General features: G+C 37.8%; 1 protein-coding gene across 1 annotated transcript in view; it reads right to left on the reverse strand.

The window, feature by feature from the left end:
• arid1b (AT rich interactive domain 1B (SWI1-like)) overlaps positions 1-14252 on the reverse strand; it is a 92111-nt gene extending 77859 nt beyond the window's left edge. Inside the window, exons 1-3 of the mRNA XM_049484606.1 lie at positions 12653-14252; positions 8778-8855; positions 7551-7757 (exon numbers count right to left, since the gene is read on the reverse strand). Of these exons, the coding sequence (XP_049340563.1) occupies positions 7551-7757; positions 8778-8855; positions 12653-13402 (1035 nt within the window). The 5' untranslated portion in view covers positions 13403-14252. The remainder of the gene's footprint in view (positions 1-7550; positions 7758-8777; positions 8856-12652) is intronic.
• Between the last annotated feature and the right edge of the window lie 11012 nt (positions 14253-25264).

Genomic DNA, 25264 nt, shown 5'->3' on the forward strand with positions numbered 1-25264 from the left:
GGCCCTGAAAATAAGGTGATAAAATATTTCCACTCAATATAGAATACAGAATACACAACACAGTGTGTGTGTGTGTGTATATATATATATATATATATATATATATATATATATATATATATATATATATATATATATATATATATATATGTGTATGTATGTATGTATGTATGTGTATATGCTTTGTATTGGAAATTGCATTAAATAACTAAATACAGTTTAAATATAACTTAAAACTCATGTAATGAAGCCCCTCTGTAGGTACTTTTTAGGAGGAATTATTAATTTATTACCCTATGAACATCAAAGTAACATTAACACAAGTCAAAATTTGCCTACTTAAATAGTTGTTTGCACAGGTTAAAAAAATGTGATACTTTATAATACAGCTGGACAATATTAATATTTTATCGTATCATGATTGATTTTCCTTTTATATCGACAAAAGTATTGAGGATATCATCAGTTCCCCTTAAGAACACAGCACATTTTATTGCTGATGCATTTTGTCTGGTTGTACGATATGAAAAATACGATAAATATTATGTATCTTGAAAATGTCTTTAAATACTTTGAATATAATATTTTACCATATCACACAGTTTTTTCCGTGCGAAATTATGCACTATAAGGGTGGTGGCTTTTATACTGTACATATCAATATCAGATTTTATAGTATTGATCAAAATTAAGAAATATATTGTGATTACACTGTGGATGTGCACATCCTTTAGAAAGCACTGATAAAATGTATATTTCAATGAAAAAAAGCATAATTACCACTGGCTAACAGCACAGCAAAAACAAGCACACATATAGACAGAGGCGGTTATATAGTAATACATGTGTATTCAGAAGGACAGAGAGAAAGGGAGGCTGAACATTAGCACAGTAACAGTATAGAACCGGTTATGGTCAGTTAAAGCCTGAGATAACCAAAAACAGTCTACAGGAAATTAGTAAATTTGCATTAATATTTTAAAAAGTAAGGGAAAAGCCAATGGATAACAATATAATGCTTTTCTATATAGCCATCATTTTAATAACAAAACCCAAACTGGTTGGCTTTTCACCAAAACTCACCTTTTTTAAGGTTAGTGGAATTGATTAGATGGAACACACAATAAGACTACATTAACAGCAGGTGAAGTGCTGTTGTCCATTTTCCTTTCTCCTCAGTGAATATTGTGGTTTGATCAGCCAGCTACACTTTTGATATCGCGTTGCCACGCACTGGATATGTACCAGATTTAAAATATCATATGTGTACCAAAACTAAAAATCTAAAATTTAATTGTGTTTTTTTTTTTCTGCCGTTCATACTAATAACAAAACAACTGTGCCGCATGTGATAAGAAAAATATATATTTTAAATACTGTGTGAACTTAGCCTAACAGATGTGCTGCACTTCACAGTCAGCACTCAGGAGCATTCACATTTTCATATAAAAATACAAATAGAACGAACAGTTTTACCAACATACTGTAAGACCCAGAACCTCCTCAGTAGAAGTCATTTTTTAGAAATGCTTCCTCTGAAGGCTTCTTATTCTTTTTTTTTTATTCAGCCTCAAATGGTGCACCAGATACCTTACCTATTGTTATTAGAAGCTAACTTGTGGCTTGTTTTCTCAATTTTTTTTTCATGGATTCACTTTGGATTTAATTAAACTTTATCTAAATGAATAGTTAATTCTTATTTGATCAGTACTAAGTTTTAAATGAAATACAGCTCTGGAAAAAAAATAACAGACCACAGTTTCTATGATTTTACCAAACTAAAAACCTCTAAAATATAATCAAGAGGAAGATGGATCATCAAAGCCATCAAAACAAGCTGAACTGCTTCAATTTTTGCACCAGGTGTGGCATAAAAAGTTATCCAAAAGCAGTGTGCAAGACTGGTGGAGGAAAACAGGGTTATTCCACCAAATATTGATTTCTGAACTCTTAAAACTTTATAAATATGAACTTGTTTTCTTGGTATTATTTGAGGTCTGAAAGCTCTGCATCTTTAGTTATTTCAGCCATTTCTCATTTTCTGCAAATAAATGCTCTTAATGACTATTGTTTTTAGAATTTGGGAGAAATGCTGTCCGTAGTTTATAGAATAAAACAACAATGTTAATTTTACTCAAACATATACCTATAAATAGCAAAATCAGAGAAACTGATTACAAAAAAATGAAATGGTCTCTTATTATTTCCAGAGCTGTATTTGTTTCTTTTTTCATTTAACTGCAAATGTTATTTATTTTTGTCTAAATGGAACCTTGGTCTCAGTGGGTAACCTTCCCCTGTGTAAATAAAATACAAATCAAATGAATAATTTAATAATCTTTTTGTTAATGTTAATGTTAATCATTAATTTGGCTTTTGCAATGTGAACAGAGCAGAAAGTTCACGTAAATGGACCGAAAAAAAATCACAGCTTCAGATTAGAGTTATTACGAATCAAGGCTTTAATCCAACAAAAGTAAATGACTTAGATTAATGACAGTGCAAGCCAATCTTTACCAACAGGGACATTCTGTCCATACTGTGCAGCTCTGCGCCACAGGGATGAAGACAGTGAAGGATGGAGACAGAATGCAGGAGCTGTGGAGATGACCAGTGGTCAGACAGGTTAGTAGGAGCTCCACAGGGGACTGATGAGTGCCAAGTTTTGACGGTGCTGTGACAGGCCACATGCGGACCCTGTCCAAGCCGTCAACACACCTGCCATCCACATACAGACACACTCTGTCCGAGCCAGGCAAGAGTGAAGAGCCCTCACTGCATTTCTCCTAACAATGAAACCTCCAGACACTCCACACACTCAGCCTCAGCTCCAGCAAGACTGTTTTTATATGCTTCTTTTTCTTATGGATCTGTCCTTTTTGTGGGTAATGCTGCATTATTACAAAGTTAATGACACTGATGCACCGGGACTATTAGTGTTAGATAGAGGGGATATCAGAACAAATAAATAAAAATTCATTAAAACAATCATTTGTTGCAGCCCTATTTGTGGGCATTCCAATATCTGTATTAAAAGCAACTGAATGCATTTATTTTAAAGGCTGTTCACTGAACCCTTGTACAGTGCATTAAAGTAAATATGTAGATTATTTAAGTACATACTTTTAGCATTAAAATTAATACATACTAAATGTACAAATTTGGAACAATTAATGGCAAGTTAAGTATATTTCAATTGTAATTAACAAATATATAAATACAACATAAAAGCATTAGATTGTGTTGAGTGCATTTTTCGTATATTTTATATATTATATAAATATATATATTATATATTATATACTTTTTTTTTTAAATATAATTTTAATATACCGGTACTTAAAATACAATGTAAATGTGCACTGATGTCTTTTGATGCACATATTGGGTACACCTTAATGATACTGGAAAAAAGTGCATTTTAAGTATGTTTAATGTGTATTGTCATTCAGTATATTAAATAGAAAATGCACTTTTAGTATTCATCAACACCTAATTGAACATATTGTTAATGCTCTTAAGTATACCTCCTTTTCAGCAATTTGTGTGATTTGTGTGATTTTATACAAATATAGTGCTGCCTCGTTTTACTAGTGTGAAATCAGACATGTATAAAGTACTACAGACCCAGACTTAGGTAAAATTACAAGTGCTCTATAAAAAAAAGTGAGTTAGTGTTTTTTTAAGCTCCAGACTTAATAGTATTCCATGTTTTTTTACTGTAAAATGTAATACTGAAGTACTAAAAGTAAAAGTACAGTACTGTGGTTAAGTAATTATTATAAAGCAGTAGATAGAAAGCAGTAGAAAGTTATCAGGGCAAAAGGCAGAACAGGAGCAGTGTGGTCTTCTTATAAGATCAGGTTAACCACTTGATTCACTCAATGGCGAGGAGCTTTACCAAACCCAGTGACAGTGCAGATCATCTACTATTCTGACTTAATGATAATGTGGGTTTGGAATGATTTTGACATTTTTATATTTGTAACACGTAACAATACAGTACATAAATATATCTGCGTAAAAGTATTGAGCTCATCCAAAATATGTAGTGAAGTAAAAGTGGAAGTAGTAAAAAAATAAAAAATACTTCAGTAGATACAGATACAGCATTTTATTACTTAAGTACAGTAGTAAAGTACTTCTACTTCTTTACTATACATTTCTATGTAAAAGTAAGGAGCAGCTAAAAATGTATAAATGAGGTTAATATATCAAAATATCTCATTAAATCATTCAATACAGAGTCCAGTCCTTCTGTGAGGTGTTGTGTGTATAAATAACGGCAGAGCTCCCTTGGCATCACACCAGTCGAAGTGGCCAATTTCAGGGAAAGTTGTAGAAAGAGCTGTCCCTTGGCCATCCAGGACTCCAGTAGATAAAAATCATTACCGGACTCTCCGGCCAACGAAAATAACAGCATCACCGACACATAACCCTCCCTGAGGTTAAAGACTACACAAACACTCCGGCCTGCGACGATCTAATTATGCGATGAGTGATGATATGGTCTTTGGTCAATGCGCCCGTTTTTTTTTTTTCTCCATTCCTTCACACCAGAGGCAGAGAACGCTTTGTGTTGATTTCGATCTTTCAGCCGTGACCGGGGGGAATTACACTAGGAAACTTGAAGAGACGGTCACCTGGAAGGCATCTTATCAGAAAGTAGCAGAACGAGGCCTGGAAGGCAGTGGAGAGAGGAGCCAGCATTCAGGACAGGAGATGATTCTGTCCAGGAGTTACGTTTCACTGAACTGTGTGAACTGAATAGGTTTCTATGTTGCTAAACACAAATAGTCAGAATTAAGGCAGGTATGTGTTTTATACTATGGTCATATTATATCAATCTGAGTACTCTTTCACATGCTCTGTGCAATTACACATTCTCATCACAGAGGTCTCTAAATCCACAAGTCTTACAGATAGTGGTGAATTTTATGGTATTTTTGAAATAATTAAACTCTTGGCAATATGACAAAACACTGATTAAAAAATTTCAAGAATACACTACTGCAACAAAAATAAAAATAGAATTATATTATTGCATACAATATGATATGGCACACCCCTAACTAAGATATTAGAAAATAAAAGAACTTTATCAGATTTGTAACAGAAGTCAATAATCCATAATATCATGATACTAATAATGCACTCCATATATCTCCATATATCCAGGATTAAAGTCAAATAAGTGATACTGGAAATATATAATCTGTCTCTAGTAGATATTAATAGGAAATTAGAACAGTAAGAATTTTTCTTTTGCTATAAACAGCAAAAAAGTAGAACCCTGATGTGATTATTAGGAGTGGGTGATATGAAAGAATATTTCAGGGAATAATATTGTTCACGATATTCAAAAATATTGCCGATATTATTTTGCACACCCCTGCTTACAGACTATCACTTTAATACAGCTGTTTAAAATTGCTAACTAACTTCAGTTGTACTTTGTTCACAAAGTTTTAACTTGTTTAAAGTTTAAAATTTTAACTTGAATAAATGTAGGTTTTTGCCTTCTGATGTTGACTAAACAGACTGAGTTTGCGAACAAACATTGTGTTGTTTCTTTGCCATTTTATTTATTCACCTGTACTTTTGGGGCAGTGTCCCAGACAGGGATTAATTTTAGGCCTAATTGCAGATTTGAGAAAGAAAAATATAATCCAAGTCTAAGACTTGGCAAAATCTATGTATAGGATACTGCCAGTAAACATGCTGTAAAGACATACAGCAAAAAGCTGGAGTCATATAGTAAAACTACAATGGAAATGTTATGTTTCTATCGTGTATGTGTGTGTGCGTTTGTGTGTGAGAATGAAAATGGTAGACAGGCACACTTTCATCACCGCTTATTCACACCAAATTGTGTCCAAAGTCTGTATGTACATTACTGCTATTACTCCTGCCAGACAATTCCTTTCAAAACTCAAACACACACACACACACACAATCTTCAGTCGCCCAGGCCCATGTGTGTGAGCCAGTTAGTCATCAGAACATTACTCCACTCCAACCAGCAGGCCATACTAAATTTAGCAGTAGGCTCTGTACCCAGAATAGGACAGCATAGCCCAGCCTAGCCTAGCCTAGCCCAACCTGCTCTGACAAGAAACATTTCACTGAGCACATCAAAATATCCACCCCCTCACACACACACACACACACACACACACACACACACACTCTCTCTCTCACTCACAGACACTCTCACACACTCTCACACACTCTCACACACTCTCACACACTCTCACACACTCTCTCACACTCTCTCACACTCTCTCACACTCTCTCACACTCTCTCACACTCTCTCACACTCTCTCACACTCTCTCACACACACACACACACACACACACATCTTCCTCACCATAAAATAATTCAAGCCCCTAGCGACATCTAACCGTTAGAACAGGTCAATCTGGTTCCTGATTCTACTGATTCTTCCTAACACTTTTCCTGAAGCTGTTTTTGCTCTACTCCTTAAATTGTGTGCTTATGTATATAATAATTACAACATTATTATTAACATAATAATTATCAATATAATTTCTCATTTATAGCTCGCTGGTGAGGAATTTCTGTAAAAGAACTGTGAAAACTGAAGAACTGTGAGATCTTCCAAATAATTTCCTGTTTGTATCTTTAAGTAGAAAAGGAGATGCACAATATGTCCAATGTTTTTGGACACCCCTTCTAATACTTTAAGATGAAGAACTCATGTTAGCTTTTTGGCCTGCTACTTCCTGTTACTGCTGCATTATGTTGACAGCACAGCCACAGAAAGTTCAAAAGTAAAAATAAACAATTACATACCTTTGCTTTATTTATCATCGTATCATGCAAATACGACAAATTTAAGAAATAGTATTCATCAAGAGTTCTTTTACAAGCAGAACTAAAAAAAACATTATATAGAACTTATTAGAACTTGCAAATACAAAAATCCTTCCACTTTTGTGATGTGTTAAAGAACTTGGAAAGCATGATTAACCACTCCCAGAAGCATATTGAAAATATTCAATATGAGGTGACCCAAACGTAAAGAAATCCATGTGCAAAAAATCTGGCTCATTAAAAAAAAGATTTTGTGAGATTGGAGATTCTGTCTGTTTATGGATTTAAAAGTGGCAGAATCAGTTGTGGTTGAATCTCCATCTATTTAACTAAATAGCAGTTAAAAACATCTCATTTAGATTAAAAACTTCATACATATTAGGATTTCGTAATAACCTTTGATTTATACAATGCTAAACTGGTGTTCATTTTAAAATATTTACACAAGAACATAAAACATACCATTTTAAATGCATGTCTTAAAGAGACTAAAATCTGCATAAGGAAATTTAACAACTGTCACTCCATTGCCAGCCACCTGCATTATTTGGACCAATCAAAAACAAACTGAAGTCTCAGCCTCTGTGTTTAGGAGTTCAGGTTGGAGGTCAGCACATACAACATAACACAGTGTCTTTCGGACTTATTGATTCTTATGAAATCTACCTGCTGAAGACCAAAAAGCCCAGAGATAGAATGGATTAGTTATACCTGTTGTTGAGAGTACTGCATCCCTGCCATGCCGACCTGTCCACGCCCCTGCATTCCCATTGGGTATCGGTGTGGTGCAGGAGATCCATAAGGCTGGGTGGAGTAGCCTCCGCCTGTCTGCTGCTGCTGCTGTTGCTGGGAATAAGGGCTGTTATCCATCCCATACAGCTGGGAACGCTTCATTGACATGGCGTCCATCGGCGACACCTGTTGAGGGAGTTGCACAGGTTTAATCATGACAGTTAGCATAGCTTAGCATTAGTTTAATATATTAAGAAAAAGTTGTATGAAATGTAGGACAACACTACTGGATACTTAGATATCTATATAAATTAAGATTCTAAATTTGTTTTAACATTTTTTTTTGTTTGTTTGTTTTTCAGTACTTGGCTTGGCTGCACGATTTTCCCCACAATAAGAATTAGTGTGGTGTGCGTGTTCACTGAGTAACTCTACCTCACTCTGCTTCCAGCCATATTATATCATGTGAGCACAGGCTGCATTCACAATATTATCGCAACTCTTCCAATGTGTTTATCAGGAATACTCATATTGCAATAACAATAAAAATACGATTTTTTTAACAGTCCTAGTGAAATGCATATAATAATGTAAAACTATCAATGAAATGTCTCTGACAGTGTTTATACCTAATCACCTCATGTGACTAGTATTTGGATTGTATCTTGATAAGATTTTTGCTAGATGTATTTACACTTGGTAGCAATTATTGCTGGTGTTTGGGTTGTGCTGTGAGGAGTTTTGGTTGTTAAATACATTTTGGGAAACAAAGCCCAGATTTAAATACATTTTAAATGCATTTTGGGTTTGTTTCCAACTGCATTTTTCTGTTTATGCTTAATTCTAATTCTCAAGACACATGAAGTGACCTGGTGTAAACAATGGACTCCCTTTCTCCTCCAAAGGCTTCTTGTCACAATTAGGGATCACACAGACACCTGGGTGCATCTACTGTCTATTTTTCTCTTGTTTTTAGTTACGAAAATCATTATTTTGTGCAAGGACATGCGCCTCTGCCAGTACAGTAAGAGCTAAACTAATCTTTGCCGTTCATAATTAGAGCTTTGCCAGAACTAGATATTTTTAACACAAGCAAACAACTCTTGACTATAAAAAAAGAAAAAATCATTACATCTCTGAATCATTACCCCCTCATTATGCCCATTTTCAGCAACAAACTACAGAATACAGGTCATCGCTCCTGACCTTGCTGAGCTGACGATAGCGAGCACAGGACTCGACGGTTGGCAAGTGCAGAAATTCAGGGCAGAGTGCCATCATCTGCTGATAGGGAGAGTCAGGTTTAGTCTCAAGTGAGCTGGCTTTGCCAAAGACGAGCGAGAGCTATCCAAACTAATCTTCTCATATCACTGCCAAATTCAAGGCAATTGAAGCAGCACTTACAGAAAATGTGCGCAATTGAGAGCGCCTGTGAGGGCACTTTAAACCAGCAGTTTAAGTGTCAGCAACCATGCCCTGGCACACTGCTATTTTCCCTCTCTTTCTCTCTCTCTCTCTCTTACAGACACACACACTCAGACACACTACAGATTCCAACCAGAAAAACTCATGAAGAGTAAAATAAAAAAATAAGACAAGTTCAGAAACCAAACTCTGGCAGCAGCTCTGGTGGCATTGTTCCCATGAGAACTTCAGTGATTTTAACATGAAATCTTTAATACATTCTGGTCCACTAGGAAGCTTAAAGACAGGTCTAATTGCTGTGGAATTATTTAGTTCAACAGCTCTGAACATTTCAAGTCATGCCCTAAAACCTGCTTTTGAGACCTTCTATCTATTATGTATAAGGCCCTTCTGAAAACCCTGCTTATCATTTGGGCTTTACTTATCAGTTTTTAAAACTGTGATCTAAAGTAACAAAAATGGTTAGGAGTCAGACCCAATTTCATTTCCAACTCATCCCAAAAGTACTCAATAGAACTTTTTTAACATCTAATTTAAAATCTAATTTACAAAAGAGAAAAAAATCATTAGGCAAGTAATCACAGCAAGGGATATACTGTTCATATTCTAGCAAACTGCAATCAAAGTTTTATTAATTGTATTAACAAGCAAGAAACGTCTAAAATATTGAAGCTCATTTCGGACAGGAAAATAGAGGATAGAGGATAAAAGGATTTTTGATTTATTAAATTAAAACTAACTAAATTATTTATGTAATTAATTATCTGTTACGACATGTCCAGTACAGCATGACCTTACATTTACTGTAGTAATGACATAGCTCATTATTTTTAATTAGTTCTGACAAAATGAAATTTCATTGCAATATTTTAAAACCTTAACATGACACAAAAAATATTTGACATTTTAACTAAAACATAAAGAATACTTTATATGCAATTACTTTAAAGAACAAAAGGTCACAAACAGAGCTAAAGAATTGTCATGATTTAACAAAATACTTTAACATACTTTAAGACTTACAAAATTATTTTGGCAATAAATGTATGTCCTACTGCAGACAAAAACAAAGAAAATGAATGAAAAAAACATAAATCTTCCTGTTGGGAATAGGCTTTAGTCAGGATGCCTTAAACCACAACCGATTCTGCCACTTTCAAACCCATTAACAAACAGAAACCTTCACTTTCTTGCTAAATGGTTTTATTTCCTATAGCCGGCACCACAATGACTGACAAGTGCTTTCCAGTCTCTTGGCACCTCCTTCAGTCAGGCAGGGGCTGGACAGGCCCTGGGAATAAACCAGGGCGCAGGAGCACAAACCCTCCATACATTTCCTGCTGAGATAGCTGGCAATAACACCCGGCGAGCACATGGCTAATCTGCATGTGTGAAGGTCAGGGCTACTCATCCACAGAGGTGCCACTGAAGAGGGCCAGGGCCACAGCCAAAGAGCATCTCATCACACAAAGACCACTAAAGCACACAAATAATAACCCCACTCTTCACATATTCAACATTATGTTAACTGACAACCAAATTATGAATTTGATTTTAGCAAATTAAAAAACTCTGAAATATAAACAAGAGGAAGACGGATGATCAACAAGCCATCAAACCAAGCTGAACTGCTTGAATTTTTGCACCAGGAGTGGCAAAAAGGTATCCAAAAGCAGTCTGTGCCAAGATGCATGAAAACTCTGATGCTTTTTCTGCAAATAAATGCTCTACCTAAATGACAATATGTTTTATTTGGAATTTGGAGAAATGTTGTCTGTAGAAAATCAGAGAAACTAACTCAGAAACTGAAGTGGTCTCAGGTTTTTCCAAAGCTAGGTCCCACTATAATAAGAAATGTTATATTTTTGATAATATTTGTAGAATTACTGGTGGCTGCACATTACTAATATGATTTAATATCCAAATGTTTTCAATTGTTACACATACAATTTAACTCTTCCATTACACAGCTAATCAGAATATTGGGCTCTGTACAACTTTATCTGTATATTTAAACATATCTTAAATATAGAGGTAAATGTTTATTAATACATAATCTATCCCAAACTTTATTGGTATTACTGATAAATCAACATCATTATAGTTTATATGTAAGATACATATAACTAATAACTATCGCTAGCGATAACCCCATGTAAACAAGCTCTCAGAAAAAAAAAACAGCCAAACAAAGGAAACATGTTTAGAATCGGAGTCTATCCACAAGTAAACTGAAAGCTTAGGCCAAGCAAGAGCTTCCCTAAATTCTGTTTTCGTGTTGGTTGGACTGAGTTCGCCTCCCTTGAGCCAAAAACACACAGCTCTGCTTGCGAAACAGTATCTGTCTGGCTGAGATTTCATCACAGCTCAGACTAAGATTTTCCACTTTCCTGAACAGTCAGACATTCACAAACCACAAACCCTGGGTGTAAACATGCTCCCTGTACCTTACAAATCATGATAATATATGGAAGCACACTCTGTTAACAACGTAACACAAGGCTGTGCTGTCCGCTTAAAAAAAGACAAGTTCAGCAGTGTGGACAAAAATCAAGCTGCGTTAGTTAAATGACTAGCTTTAGCTAACCTTCCAAGCTCGTTAGCGTTAGCACTGGCGGCTAGGTTCCTTTTAGCATTAGCGTTTACGCTAACTATAATAACAAATGAAACAGGCTTATCCTAGCGTCTGCCTAAAGTGATTTTAAACTAAATGTGAGGGATATAAACGTGTCCTGAAACATTCTCACAAAATGTGATGTAATAAAATGTAATTTAGCAAATAAAATTAAAGTCAGAGTATAACGTTAGCTTTGTTTTTGGGTTGAGGCTGGGTAGCTAAGCTAACTGGCTGTAAGCTAACCCTAGCTAGCTAACTAGCTAGGTAACAGCTAGCTAGATAGCTAGCTACGATAACACTCAGTCAGTCTTATGCTAGTCCCTAATTAGCAACGTTTATTTTTACTATAAATTACAAGTAGTATTTTTAAATCAACTACAAATGTCTTAACACATTATAACTTTAGTTACGTCGTTTTAATATATTAACATGATCGGTAACGTTAGATAAACAGCCAGTTCGTTTCAGCGAGAATGAATGACGTGTTGCTACTGCTCGTCTAACAGCTAACTTAGCTTGTCGTTAGCTCTCGTAAAAATGCCAACAACCCCCTTCCTGTGTAAATTATACAGCTATATCATTCCATAACCAACAAACTAACTTAGTTACTATTTATCATCCTATTTTGGAAGCTAGGAGTGCTGTTAATCAGTGTAAGAATAAACAGAGCCCATTACTTAATTACCTAAAGTTAGCTTAGCTATATGAGTGAACGGTATCTGGACATGTCACCTTGGCCACAGCTTGACAATTAGCTTAGCTAGCTAACATAGCTAGGTAGCTAGCTAAATGTTAGCCATTTCTGTTCAAACATTAGACTCACACCACTTCACACTATTTTTCTATCTCTGAACGTTTGTTTTTGGTGTGGAATACGCAAAAAAGACTTGGGCTTAGCATTTTCTTCCCTTTAGCAACAGGCCACTCACCTAGCTTAGCTAACTAACGCTAACTAGCTAAGTTAGCTGGGTAGCAGAAGTGCTAAACGTGTGTCTGTTTTTTTTTTCAGACATACTGTAGACATGCTGTTATTATTCACCTGGGATCTGTTTCCTCCTTGCCCGTTGTTGCCCGGACTCATAGCTGGGTGATTCCTCTGCTGTCCTCCCCAGCCGTGGCTCGCAGTGCTGCTGTACTGGGAGCTCAAGTCTTTGCTTAGTCCCATGTTGGCTTGTTGCTGAGTGGGGCTGCTGTAGTCTTGATAGCCGCTGCTGTAGCCTCGCATCATCGGGCTGGGAGAAGTCAGGAGCTGGTTTAGAGTCGGAGTAGCCCCCGAAGGATGCTGCTGAGTTTGTCCCGGGAACCGCTGAAAGCCCCCTCCACCACTTACAGCACTACCACCACCACTGACACCTCCTCCACCGCCGCCAACAACAACGGGGGACGGGGCAGCCTTGCCGTGAGCGGCGGCAGCAGCAGCGGAGGCAGCGGATGAGTTGCTGCTGCTCCCCGGGCCCATCATGTTTCCCTGCCGCGAAGGGCTCATCATACCGTACCCGGCGGCCCCGTAGCCGGGCCGGTAGTTGGGGTAGTGGCTGTAGGGGTTATTGTGGTACTCCTCGTGCGAGTTTTGCATCTGATCCATGTTGTTCTGGCCCGAATGCATCATCATACCCGAGTTAGCTGTGCTTTGTTGTCCGCCATGTTGATCAAAGCAAGGCCATCCTCTTCCATTCCCGTAATAATGATTAAACTCGAGAACCGAGCTGCTCGCACTCCGAGACGGGCCACCACCGCCGCCGCTCGCTGGTCCAAAGTTCGCCTGCTCCTGCTCGCGCCTGCTGCCCATGCGATCCGCCGTTGTGCACGGTCGACCCTCCTCCTCCTCCTTCTCCTTCTCGTTCTCCTTCTGCTCCTCTCCACCTCTAGCAGCACCACCACCAACACCACCTCCTCCTCCTCTTACTTCTGCTCTTAGCGCTCGCTGATGGTGATCATCGACCAGGCAGGAGAAAATACTCCCCTTCTTCCCACCATCGTGTTTGTCTGCAGCTGCTGCCGCCTGCCTGCTCACGCTGATCTGCGCCGCCTCGCTCCGCCGGTGCTGCTGCTGGTAGAGCGGCGGCTGATGCTGCTCCTGCTGTAGCTGCTGATGCTGCTGCTGCTCTGGAGGTGTGCGACAGTGGCCAGGCGAAGGAGGGGGATATTAACTTCCAGCGTTTTTCACTTCATCAATCCCCATCAGACTCGTTTTCATACTGAAGCAGTCTATTACAGTACCTGTGTGTGAAATAAAGGCTTATGTTTACAATGTCTATATGTGTCGCTCATATATATATAGGATTGCTTTAATGGGGAGAATAAAAAGCATTAATACTGATCCAGGGGTTGATCCGCATTTCACAGCTGCTCCTCTTGCTAGCACGAATCTTGTTCTTTCTATTCAGTATAATTTTTATATAACATATACACGTTTAAGATTTATTGAAATCATGCTAAAATGGCTTATTGTTCATATATGTTTTAAAGAAACGAAGATTGTTTAATCTCTGCAGGCCGTTCATGTTTTATAATTAAAATCAGTGAGCACTCTCTGGGACGCATGATGAAGCTCATACTAGTCAGTGGTGTGTGTCAAAGTTTTCCTGCCCCACTTGTGCTGCTGCTAGTCGAGCCAACGAGCTGGTTAGTGAAACCCCGGACTGGAGTCAGGAGCTGGAATGTTGTGCGTGCACTCTGTTTTTTTCAAAGCTGTTTCTTCAGTTTTTATAATAATGTTAAATGTAATATGCAGCAGTATAGCATTATTTATGTAATACGCTGCAGTATAACATAGATAATGCAATTGCTGCTTTTTATAATGTGAATTTGATTAAATCTCTCAGAGTTTACAATCTAAACATTTTTCTTGCACACTTTCTTATATTTTTACATAATCTAATATATGATTTTATGAGATTAGACTTTTGTTGTTTTTCTGTTCTATTTATATATTTCAGCTGAAAGTTATGATGGAAAACATATTGATGTAGAAATATATATTTGACTTTATTCTTGTATTTTTTTTTTTAAACTGGGTTGTTGGTCAGTTCAGTTTTTCATTTATTTCAGGTAATGTATTTTTACTTTATTTATTTATATTTACAAAAGATTCACATATTAGCCATTTGCCAATGTGTATATTAGGGGTGTGTTCATATTGTACCGTATCACAATATTTAGTTTTATCACAATATTCTGTTCTTTAATATTCTGATTTTCTGAATATTCTAAATATTATCTTCAATATTCTGATTTTATAAGGCTGTATAGATTTTTAATTACTAGCTTAGATGTAAAGATTGTCATTAGAGAGCGGTTTATTTGGTATTGTGTTTAAACCACGCCCACTATAGAGCTATGTTGATCTCTGTAATTCTACACACGTGATTTTATTTGATTTGTTTTTAATGTAGGAAGAGGCACACATGTGTCTTGGTGCAAAGTGCACAAAAATACCTGGTTAAGTTGCAGTGTGTCATTTCGTGATTAAAAATAAATTCATTAATAATTCTTTTTTTTTTGTGCATTTTTGTTTAGCTTTTTTAGTGACTAAATTCATTATCTTATTCAATTTTGCTCTTTTGCGGGTTTGTATGATTGAGAGTGGACAAAAGAAATGTTTAGGGGGAAATAATAGGGGAAAAATTAGCAAAGGTAAAACGTGTTATTTTCTCAATATGTTTTAAATGCTGTGTAATGTTTGCTTTTGTTCTTGTTCTAAAATGTAATAAAACAAAAAGAAATAAACAGAATATAGAAAAATGGAGTCCTTGTGTACTCCATTACGCGTTTTCTACTCAGCTGCTGAAGGTGGCTTGATTTTCTCTGCAGCTCAGAAAACACGTCTCTCACAAACACGAGCGACTCCAGCCCACGATTCTGCTGTAAGACCACAGAGTAAAGTGAAAAACACAGGATAAATGTATATCTAGGATTTATACAGCATATACATTTGTATAGTCCAGGCTAACACGATTAAACAGACACTATAACACAAGCAGATATGTAACAGCCTTTAGTGTATAATAACTACATACCCTCATCATCAGCCCCCCACAACAACAGCACCGCGTGCTCGACTAAACACAGCCCCCTAGTGGGCATTACACAGGATCATATAAACAACACATGCCCACGAGATACAGCAATTAGCCCACAAACCTGGTAAAATAATCCTAATTTAACACTGCACACTAGGGTCAGATTAACAGTGTGTAACAGGGTGTGAACCTCATAAACCACATTTTACACAGACACAGCAGCGGAAGGCACTCAGTCAAGCCAAGCACAGAAAGTGGGTCAGACTGTAAACCCCACCAGAGGAGCTGTGCTCAGTGCTCTCTACAGCTCTGATGGTGCACAGTCTATTTCCTGAAAATGGGTTCTTGTGCTGGTTTATGCCTCTAAAATCAGTTTACAGATCTATCTAGTCTCATGATCTGCAAGAAAACACACATTTACAAGGTTTTAGCAGTATTGAAGGGGTTCTTTAAGATGTTGTGGCTCTATATCAAACCACCATTGTCACTAAACTAAAACCCTTGAAGATCCAAGGCTGGATGTATCTATGTTTATCTTGCCCACTCAAATAAAACTCACGATTTTTCTCCCTTTTAGCCACAGAAAATACCATTATCATTTCCTGTGTTACAAACATTTTAACAGCTTGTAACAGCCCAGGTAACTGGTGTGTCTTCAGAAGTTGATGTAGACAGAGGCGGTCTTTGCATAGAGGCATTGCTAGGCAACTGCCTTGGGCCCCTCCCACTGCAGCCCACTGTAGGGGCCCCATACTTAGCTGCAAATTCCCATAGGCCTACAGCTGGTAATTGGGGCCCTTTGGACAGTAATTCACAGATAGTGAGTTCATAATTGGTGATTTTTGTGTGTTTAAAATGGAAACAAAGACAACACAATAAATTACAAAGAAATACAGATTCCGTCCACACCCCCTCTCTTTCGCGTTAAAAAGGAATATTCCATCCATGCCATGTGGTCATGCCGGTGAACCGCGAACGCGCTGCTTGTGAAAGACGGAATTAAGGTGAAATTAAGTGTACAAGTGGGATGTGAGCCAAAAAAGAAAAAAGAAGGAAGAGGCTAAACTAAAAACAGATGCTCTTTCAAAACTGATAAGCTTTTTTAGTGTGTCAGCACCACCGGACCCGAAGGTTTTGGTGGAGGAGGAGGACGAGGAGGTGCCATATCGTCATTTATGAACCATCCCCACTTTTTTGTTTTTCCAGAAACATGCACTGACCTTCTTTGGGTCTCCTTCACCTAAAACTTTAGCAGGGATTGTATGGAAAAATATCAAATCAGGTATATAAATGAATTAGAGTCAGGGATGAAAATTAAAATACCCTACTGCTACAAATATGCCTAATTGGCATATTATTATATTATTTATTATTATTTTATTATTATTATTCTATTATTATTTATATCTAGGTTACAGCTTGTCTTCGTTTTTTCTACATGTCTGTATTAATTTTAAACATTTCATGTTATTCAGGCAAATAGAATAAGCCTGCTGTTGTGCTTCGGGAAACTTGCTCATTGTTAACCAGTGTTGGGCACCTTAATTTGAAAAATTAGTTATATTTACTAGTTACTAACGGAGTTACCCCACTATAAATGTAACTAGTAAAAGTAATTGACTTACTTTAAATGATGTAAATTCTATTATTTTTATTAGAAAAATAACAAACGAAAATAAACCCAAAATGTTGACAAAAATATAATATAACGAATTTCAAAACATAGAAACGAAAAACGTTAAAATGGTATTGATATAACATAATATAATATAACAGCTGCATCAAACAGTTTAGCGCACATGTGTCAAACACAAGGCCCGCGGGCCAAAAGTGGCCCGCCACGTCCTTTTATGTGGCCCGCGAGAGCTTGTAAAATCTTAGTGTCTATAATAAATAGGTCAGAAGCGTTCTTTGACCAAAAACTACATTTCCCACAATGCTTGTCGATTGTATTACCCGCAAAGTTACGGCTTACTGCCACTACACGGCAGTGTAGTCATTGATGTGGAAACCCTGCCGGAGGGAAGGTGTAACTTCGCGGGTGGAATTGAGACATGTTTATCCCATAATGTCCAGAAAAAAAGAAGCTGATGCAGACGGACGGCTGTGCTTCAAGGCGAAAGACCGGTATGCCTTTTGTGTTACGAAGAGTGTTACTGACCAAAATAAACGCTTTTTAGGAGAGATATAAGTTATGTGTAAATATTTATAAGACAATACCTGACAATCTGTTTTAATGATGTTAATAAACATCACTGTGACCCAGCAAAGGACGAGGAGGTGAATCACTTATCTAACCAGCCTGTACTGATTTCTGCCCCCAATACCCTTTCAATAACCTCCAATAGCCTTTAATAGTCTTCAGGAGCCTTCTATAGTCTAACCTTGCAGCCGTGGTGTGTTCTAAACTCCGTAGTTATAAACATCCTGAGGTTAGCAGCGCGCTAACTGACCTGTTTATAATGTAATCCGAGCAGTGACTCCGGGATGGCTGTTCTAACCTGCTGCTGTTAGCTGCTTGGGCTGAAAGATGAACTGTAGAGAGCTGTATTATCCGGTTAGTGCGGTTAAAACCTTTATTTCCTATACAGAAGAACTTTAAAAACTGTAAAAACGCTCCAGACTGGCTCAGCTGAGCCCTGTAGCCCGTGGCTGGGCTGTAGCTCTGACTCAGTAAAGACTGCAGGCTTGTGCTGCTGCAGCTCCCACTAGTGGTTGGATGAGGAACTGCTAAATCTGAGGAAATGCTAAATCTGTCACATGTTCTTAACAGCTCACAATTTTTGATTTTATATTTATTATGCCTTATTTCAGTATTAAACGTTTTGATCAAAGTTAATATAACTTGTATTTTATGTCATTTCTATTCACTTGAATAGTTTGGTTCTTGATTGGTGGAGTTTTTGGATTTCATAACATGACAAATTAAAAGGATTTATGTTAATAGAGCAACAAGCAAACATTTTTTTCCCTGTAACTGTAATATTTGATTGAATAAATAATATATTGAGAGTTATTTAACATTAAGGAGTAATTACATTAATTTTATATTACATCTGGTTACATTTTATTACATTTATAAGTTACATCTGGCCCTCAGAGGACAGCCAATATGCCAATGTGGCCCTCGGCCAAAATGAGTTTGACACCCCTGGTTTAGCGTCAGTCACATGGAAAGCACGCGCGGCATTGCATTTAAAAAAAATAATAAATAAGATCCTATCAAGTGAAGTAAAATATATGGTAGTAAAAAAATATTAAATTCACATATTTATTGATATTTAAACAAGATAAATCAGGCAAAATGCGCTGCACTGCGCCGCGCCGCACTGCGCTGCGCGCGCGCTCTCTCTCTCGCTCTCTCTCTCTCTTCCGCAGCGCGGAACTGAATTCAACGCGAGGCTAGAAATAATTTGAAAACTCAGTTTAGTTAAATAAATTAAGATGAGTGAGGACCTGTAAAGTTAATCAAATATTGTCAAATATAAAGTATAGGTTGAGGTTTTGGTGAGCTGTTTCAATTACTTGAAACTGAAACTAACTGAAACTGATATTATTCTGCGCACTATTAGATAGCTTTTGATTGTGTTTTAAATGAGTTTTTATTTTATATTAATTATTTTTTATTCATTTTAAATATTTTTAGTATTTTATTGATCAATATTTTTTTTTATTGATGGGCCCCCAAGCTAAAGCTAAAGTAGATAGGCCATTATTAGTATGGTGTAAAAAGGTGTTCTCTTATATGATGTCCTATGGTGGCCGAGAAAGCCCAGCGCAGTGCAAATTGAAAAGCGCTGCAAAAGCACAAAACACATCCATCAAAATTACAACACAGGCGCAGCAAATAGAAAAACGCGCTGCAAATAGAAAAACGCGCTGCAAATAGAACCACAACACAACGGAAGTGAGTCACAACACAACGGAATTTTCCCGGGGGACCTTAAAAGATACTGTACCAGCTAAGCTGTAGCCGTGTCTTCAGTAACCTCTCGGACTTCACTATGTGTACAAAGGACAATAAGTGGCAAACAAGGTGTTTTGTGAAGCAGAACTTTTAATAATATGCACACAACCGTGGCAATCACAGGTAATAAACATAACTTACTTTTCAGAAGCTTGTTTGCCACTTATTGTCCTTTGTATACAGCTGGTACAGCATCTTTTAAGGTCCCCCGGGAAAATTCCGTTGTGTTGTGGTTCTATTTGCAGCGCGTTTTTCTATTTGCAGCGCGTTTTTCTATTTGCTGCGCCTGTGTTGTAATTTTGATGGATGTGTTTTGTGCTTTTGCAGCGCTTTTCAATTTGCACTGCGCTGGGCTTTCTCGGCCACCGTAGGGATGTCTTATGTTTTTGCATGTTTGTCACCCTTAAATGTTTCAGTTCATTAACAATTTAAATATTAGTCAAAGAAAACACAATTAAACACAAAATGCAGTTTTTAAATGAAAGTTATTATTATTATTATTATTATTATAATTATTATTAAGGGATGTTAAAACTTAACTGTGGTTTATCACACCTAAGTTAAATTTCTCTTGCCATGCTCAGACCTGATTACTGTTACACCTGTTCTCAAACAAGAAATCACTTAAATAGAACCTGCCTGACAAAGTGAAGTACCGGAAGTATGCCAAAAGATCCTCAAAATCTAGACAATTCAAAATCATGCCAATTTCCAAATAAATTCAGGAACCAATAAGGAAAAAAAAGTAATTAAGATCTGTTAGTCTGGAAGAGGTTATAAAGCCATTTCTGAAATTTTGGGACTACAGCGAACCACAGTAACAGCCATTATCCACAAATGACAAAACGTGGAACAGAGGTGAACCTTCCCAGGAGTGGCCAGCCGACCAAAATTATCCCAAGAGTGCGACCATACATCAACATCCAAAAGACAGGGGTGCCGAGTCGTCCAGCGGTCTGAAGCTGGAGGTTGCAGGATCGAACCCCCGCTCATGCAGCCTTGCCATCAAGCGGCCGGCGCTCAGAGGGAGCAAAATTGTGCCTGCTCCCTCTGGGTGGGTAGATGGCGCTCTCTCCCCACATCACTCCTAGGATGATGTCTACAGAATAGGGCGTCTGTGAGCTGATGTACCCTTTCCTTAGAGCGCGCTGGCTACTCGGAAATGCTACATCAGCAGCAGCTCGAAAAGATGCGGTGGCTGACTTCACATGTATCGGAGGAAGCATGTGTTACTCTTCACCCTCCTGGTGTGTTGGGGCATTACTAGTGATAGGAGTCCTAAAGGGTGGGTTGGGTAATTGGCCGTGTAAGTTGGAAAAAATTTGAAAAAAAAAAAAAAAACATCCAAAAAGACTGCAGAGATCATTAGCCTTAGCTAAGGTTAGCGTTTATGACTCCACCACAAAAAATAGACGGGACAAAAATGGCCTCAATGGCAGAGTGCCAAGATGAAAAACACTGCTGAGCAAAAAGAACATTAAGACTTGTTTCAATTTTGCCAGTAAACATGATTTTTGGGAAAATAGTCTGTGGACTGATGAGACAAAATTTGAACTTTTTGTAAGGTGTATGGCATAAAACTAACACTGCATTTCAGAAAAAGAATTATATATTTTTATGATTTTTGCATGGATTTGTGTATTAGGATGCTTTCTTCTGCTAGCCATAGAGGTTGTAGGATTTTTTCAAATATCTAGATAACCTACAGGAGACCACATTTTTTAAGATTTAATCCCTGAAGAAAATGTTAAGGTTATTTCAGAAACAAAAGAAACGTACAAAATGACACATATAAAGATTGGGAGAAATTATGAAAAAAAATTCAAAAATGACAAAATTTCAAACTCTCAAGAGACTTCAACAGCACAACATGCTCCTCTTGTTTTGTGCACAGAACAGCAAAGAAAGCAGCATGATCTAAATATGGCTCCGACGCCTCGCATAGTAGCAGCACTGCATTCCCGAGTACAAGCCTCATCCTGTTCTGTAGCAAGTGTCCTCTTCTGATGCGCCTGCTGTTGATCTTTCAGCGTTCACATCTTCACCCCAGGAGATTCCCTTCATCACCCGGCCTCAAACAGCCGAAGATGGCGGTCGGCCTTTTTAATGAAGGTGCTGGCTCAGGCGTGCCTTGAGCCGAAGCTGGCACAGGCCCAGACACTCATCAGGCAGAAGAAGAGTGACGCTGATTGCACGTTTCCTAATTAAACCTTGTCTGACTTTGATAGAGGGAAATTGTTGGGCGATGGGGGGTGTTCATGAGTGACAGATCCATGGTGCCAATAGACCTTGAAACTACTTTGCTTCAAGAGAAATCAACCTTTAATTTTCCACACCACTTGAAAAATGTCGCTGTCCTTAACACTGTGTGAACATTACATGATGAACGGGACAAAAAATTATAAATTAAGATTAAAATCTTATTATATGAATATACAATAAACCTCAACAATATTTTATTCCTGTTCGTGAACCATTTTAGAGGAGCAAACTTTTGTTAGGCTGACAGAAACACACTATAGCCTGAACCACTTTGAATCTGCAGATTGTTGGGAATGAATTCTCTTCAGATCGTTGTTCCACTTAAAATTCAGCGTGCTACAGCGAACATAATCACAGCTTAATCAATGAATTACTTGCATCATTACAGATTCAATGCACAGTAATAACGCCTTGCTGTAGCTGCGATAATGAATAGTTGCAATCAGTGTTGAAGATCGTATATTGTTTCAATGCACTAATCTATTCAAATCCTAAAATGACCAGGCCTGTGGTCTTTTCTATATTTTCTAACATAAGCAAGAGTTTTCTATTCCTTCTGTCTCAAAAGAGCATATTACAGTGCTGCAACTGAAAGTTTTAGTTGTGTTGTTGCGATAATACTCACAGGTCTGAGGTCATGCATCATGTTGCAGTCTGCAAATTCAGCCAAACAAGAAGTCTTAGAGGTTTTTCTTTGTGGAAAAAAATTTATCTGATCCTGTGGTACACAAAAATCTCTCAAGCTCTGTATTTTGTCCTGTGTAAATTCTCATCAGCATTAAGGTTAAAAATTAAATTACATTCATTGCTATATTACATTTTAAAACATAAAAAATGTCTTTAAATATATATATTTTTCTGCTTTTTCTAGAAAAAGTGATAGTCCATAGTTTTTGGTATTTAGAGATATCTCTTTTAGGACATGTAATTACAGAAAGCATGCACACAATAACTTTAAAAATGTGCATTGTTGTGCAGAAAGCTCATAATTTAACTGATATAAAAATACAACATGATAACAATATACACTACACATATATGATCGGGGATTTACTCTATAATATTGAGCTTACAGTTTTTAGAACCAGATGAATATAAATACTTTTCTGCAAAAAGTTTCGTGGGTTTATGAAACAGGGTCAACAATACACAAATAGAGCCAAACCTATACAAACTATGCCATACCCACTTTATTTTTAACTAAAGATTAATAATTTAGTGGCATTAAAAGGCCAGGACTCTTAACTTTACACATGTGATTGTGATTGGCTGCACTTTACAGCTTTTCAGTGCCCCATCAGTGGTGGTAGGTGGTTGCTCAGTGGTTGTTATGGTATCTGAGTTGGTTGCTGTGGTGTTGCTACGTGGTAGCTGTCTGGTTGCTATGGTGTTGCTAAATGGATGCTTGATGGCAAGGTGATTGCTGTGGTATTTCATGCTGTTCCCATAATGTCAGCAATTATAAAACCCATTACTATCAATGTTAGGTGCTAGGGGTTATGATGTGGTTACTGTGGTATCCCAGGTGATTGCTACAGTGGTGGTAGGTGGTTGCTTGGCAGTTGTTATCGTATCTGACTATCTGAAGTGGTTGCTACGGTATTCCTAACTGGTTGCTATGGTATCCTACATAGTTGCTATGATGTTCCTCAGTAGTATCTGACTGGTTGCTAAGGTGTTTCTAAGTGGAAGTTAGATGGGTACTACAGTGGCAAGGTGATTGCTGTGGAATTTCATGCTGTTCCCATAATGTCAGCAATTATCAAACACATTATTCATCAATGTTAGGTGCTAGGTGTTCCGAGGTGGTTACTTTGGTATTGTCAGATGCGGGTGCAGGGAGGACGCGGAGGCGGACGCAAATGCAAACAAAATGGGATTTATTAACGAGAACAAATACAAAATACACAGGGATTTACAGAAAACAGGACTGAGGAAACTGGGGAAACCATGGAGCACTGACAGACGATAAACGTACAATGATCGACACCGGGGAAATGGAACACGGACCTTAAATAGAGGTGCACACACACAGGAAACAGGAAACACCTGGGACGAAGGGGCGGAGCTACAAATGAACACAGGTGAGTGGAAAAACACTGGGAATGAAACACAGACCTGAGAATAACACAGACATGAGAAGCAGACAGACAAAAGACCTGACAGGTATCCCAGATAATTGCTAGGGTGTTGCCAATTGGTTGTTATAGTGGTGGTAGGTGGTTGCTTGGTGGTTGTTATGGTATCTGACTATCTGTGGTGGTTGCTGTGGTGTTCCTAACTGGTTGCTATGGTGTTGCTATATAGTTGCTGGCTGGTTGCTCTGGTGTGGATGTGTGATGGGTACTATAGTGGCAAGGTGACTGCTGTGGTGTTTCAGGCTGTTCCCATAATGTCACCAATTATTTCCCTTTTTTAACTTTCTACAATGTTCCAAGGTGGTTACTGTGGTTTCCCAGGTGATTGCTATGGTGTTGCCAATTGGTTGCTATAGTGGTGGTAGGCAGTTGCTTGGCAGTTGTTACGGTATCTGGCTATCTTAAGTGGTTGTTGTTGTGTTCCTAACAGGGTTGCTATGGCATTCAAGGTAGTTGCTATAATGTTGTTCAGTGGTAGCTGACTGGTTGCTATGGTATTGCTAAGTGGATGTTAGATGGGTACTACAGTGGCAAGGTGATTGCTGTGGTGTTCCAGGTGATTGCTAGGGTGTTGTCAAGTGGTTGCTATAGTGGTGGTAGGTGGTTGCTTGGTGGTTGTTATGGTATCTGACTGTCTAAGGTGGTTGCTGTGGTGTTCCTAACTGGTTGCTATTGTATCTTAGATAGTTGCTATGGTGTTGCTACGAAGTTGCGGGCTGGTTGCTATGGTGTGGATGTGTGTGTCAGCAATTATCAAATTCATCAATAGAAAATGGTAGTAGAAAATTTGGTTGAAAATGTAAATACAAAAACATGTAGAACTCAATTAATGAAGCAAGAAGCCATTTTTTTATTTAGAGAATGCATTTACATTCATTTTCAGACCTAGAGTTTATCCAGATTCTAATGGCAAACTACAAAAAAAAAACACGGCACATCCTCAAAGGTCTGTTGTGAATTTCAAGTGTTCATTTGCACACAGAAGGCCAAGTCCATTAGGTTAAGAGCGCACAGGCTGTTAGTATTGCTAACACATTGTCTGTGTAAGGCTGATTTAACAGGCTTCTCCACACCCCTAAGGCATATTCCTGCACACACCACTGCAGTGCATTTCTCAGACAGGGTCTTTCAATCCATTAGAGACCAGTATTAATCATTTAACCGACTGACTGCTGGGTCGGGACTTGGGTTAAGTTGTTCTGGCTTAAGCGCTGAATGGGCCTTCTCATTTCCCGGCGCTGGTGAATGATTTACAACACCGG

This window comes from Astyanax mexicanus, chromosome 1 (assembly GCF_023375975.1).
Source record: "Astyanax mexicanus isolate ESR-SI-001 chromosome 1, AstMex3_surface, whole genome shotgun sequence".
NCBI lineage: Eukaryota > Metazoa > Chordata > Actinopteri > Characiformes > Acestrorhamphidae > Astyanax > Astyanax mexicanus.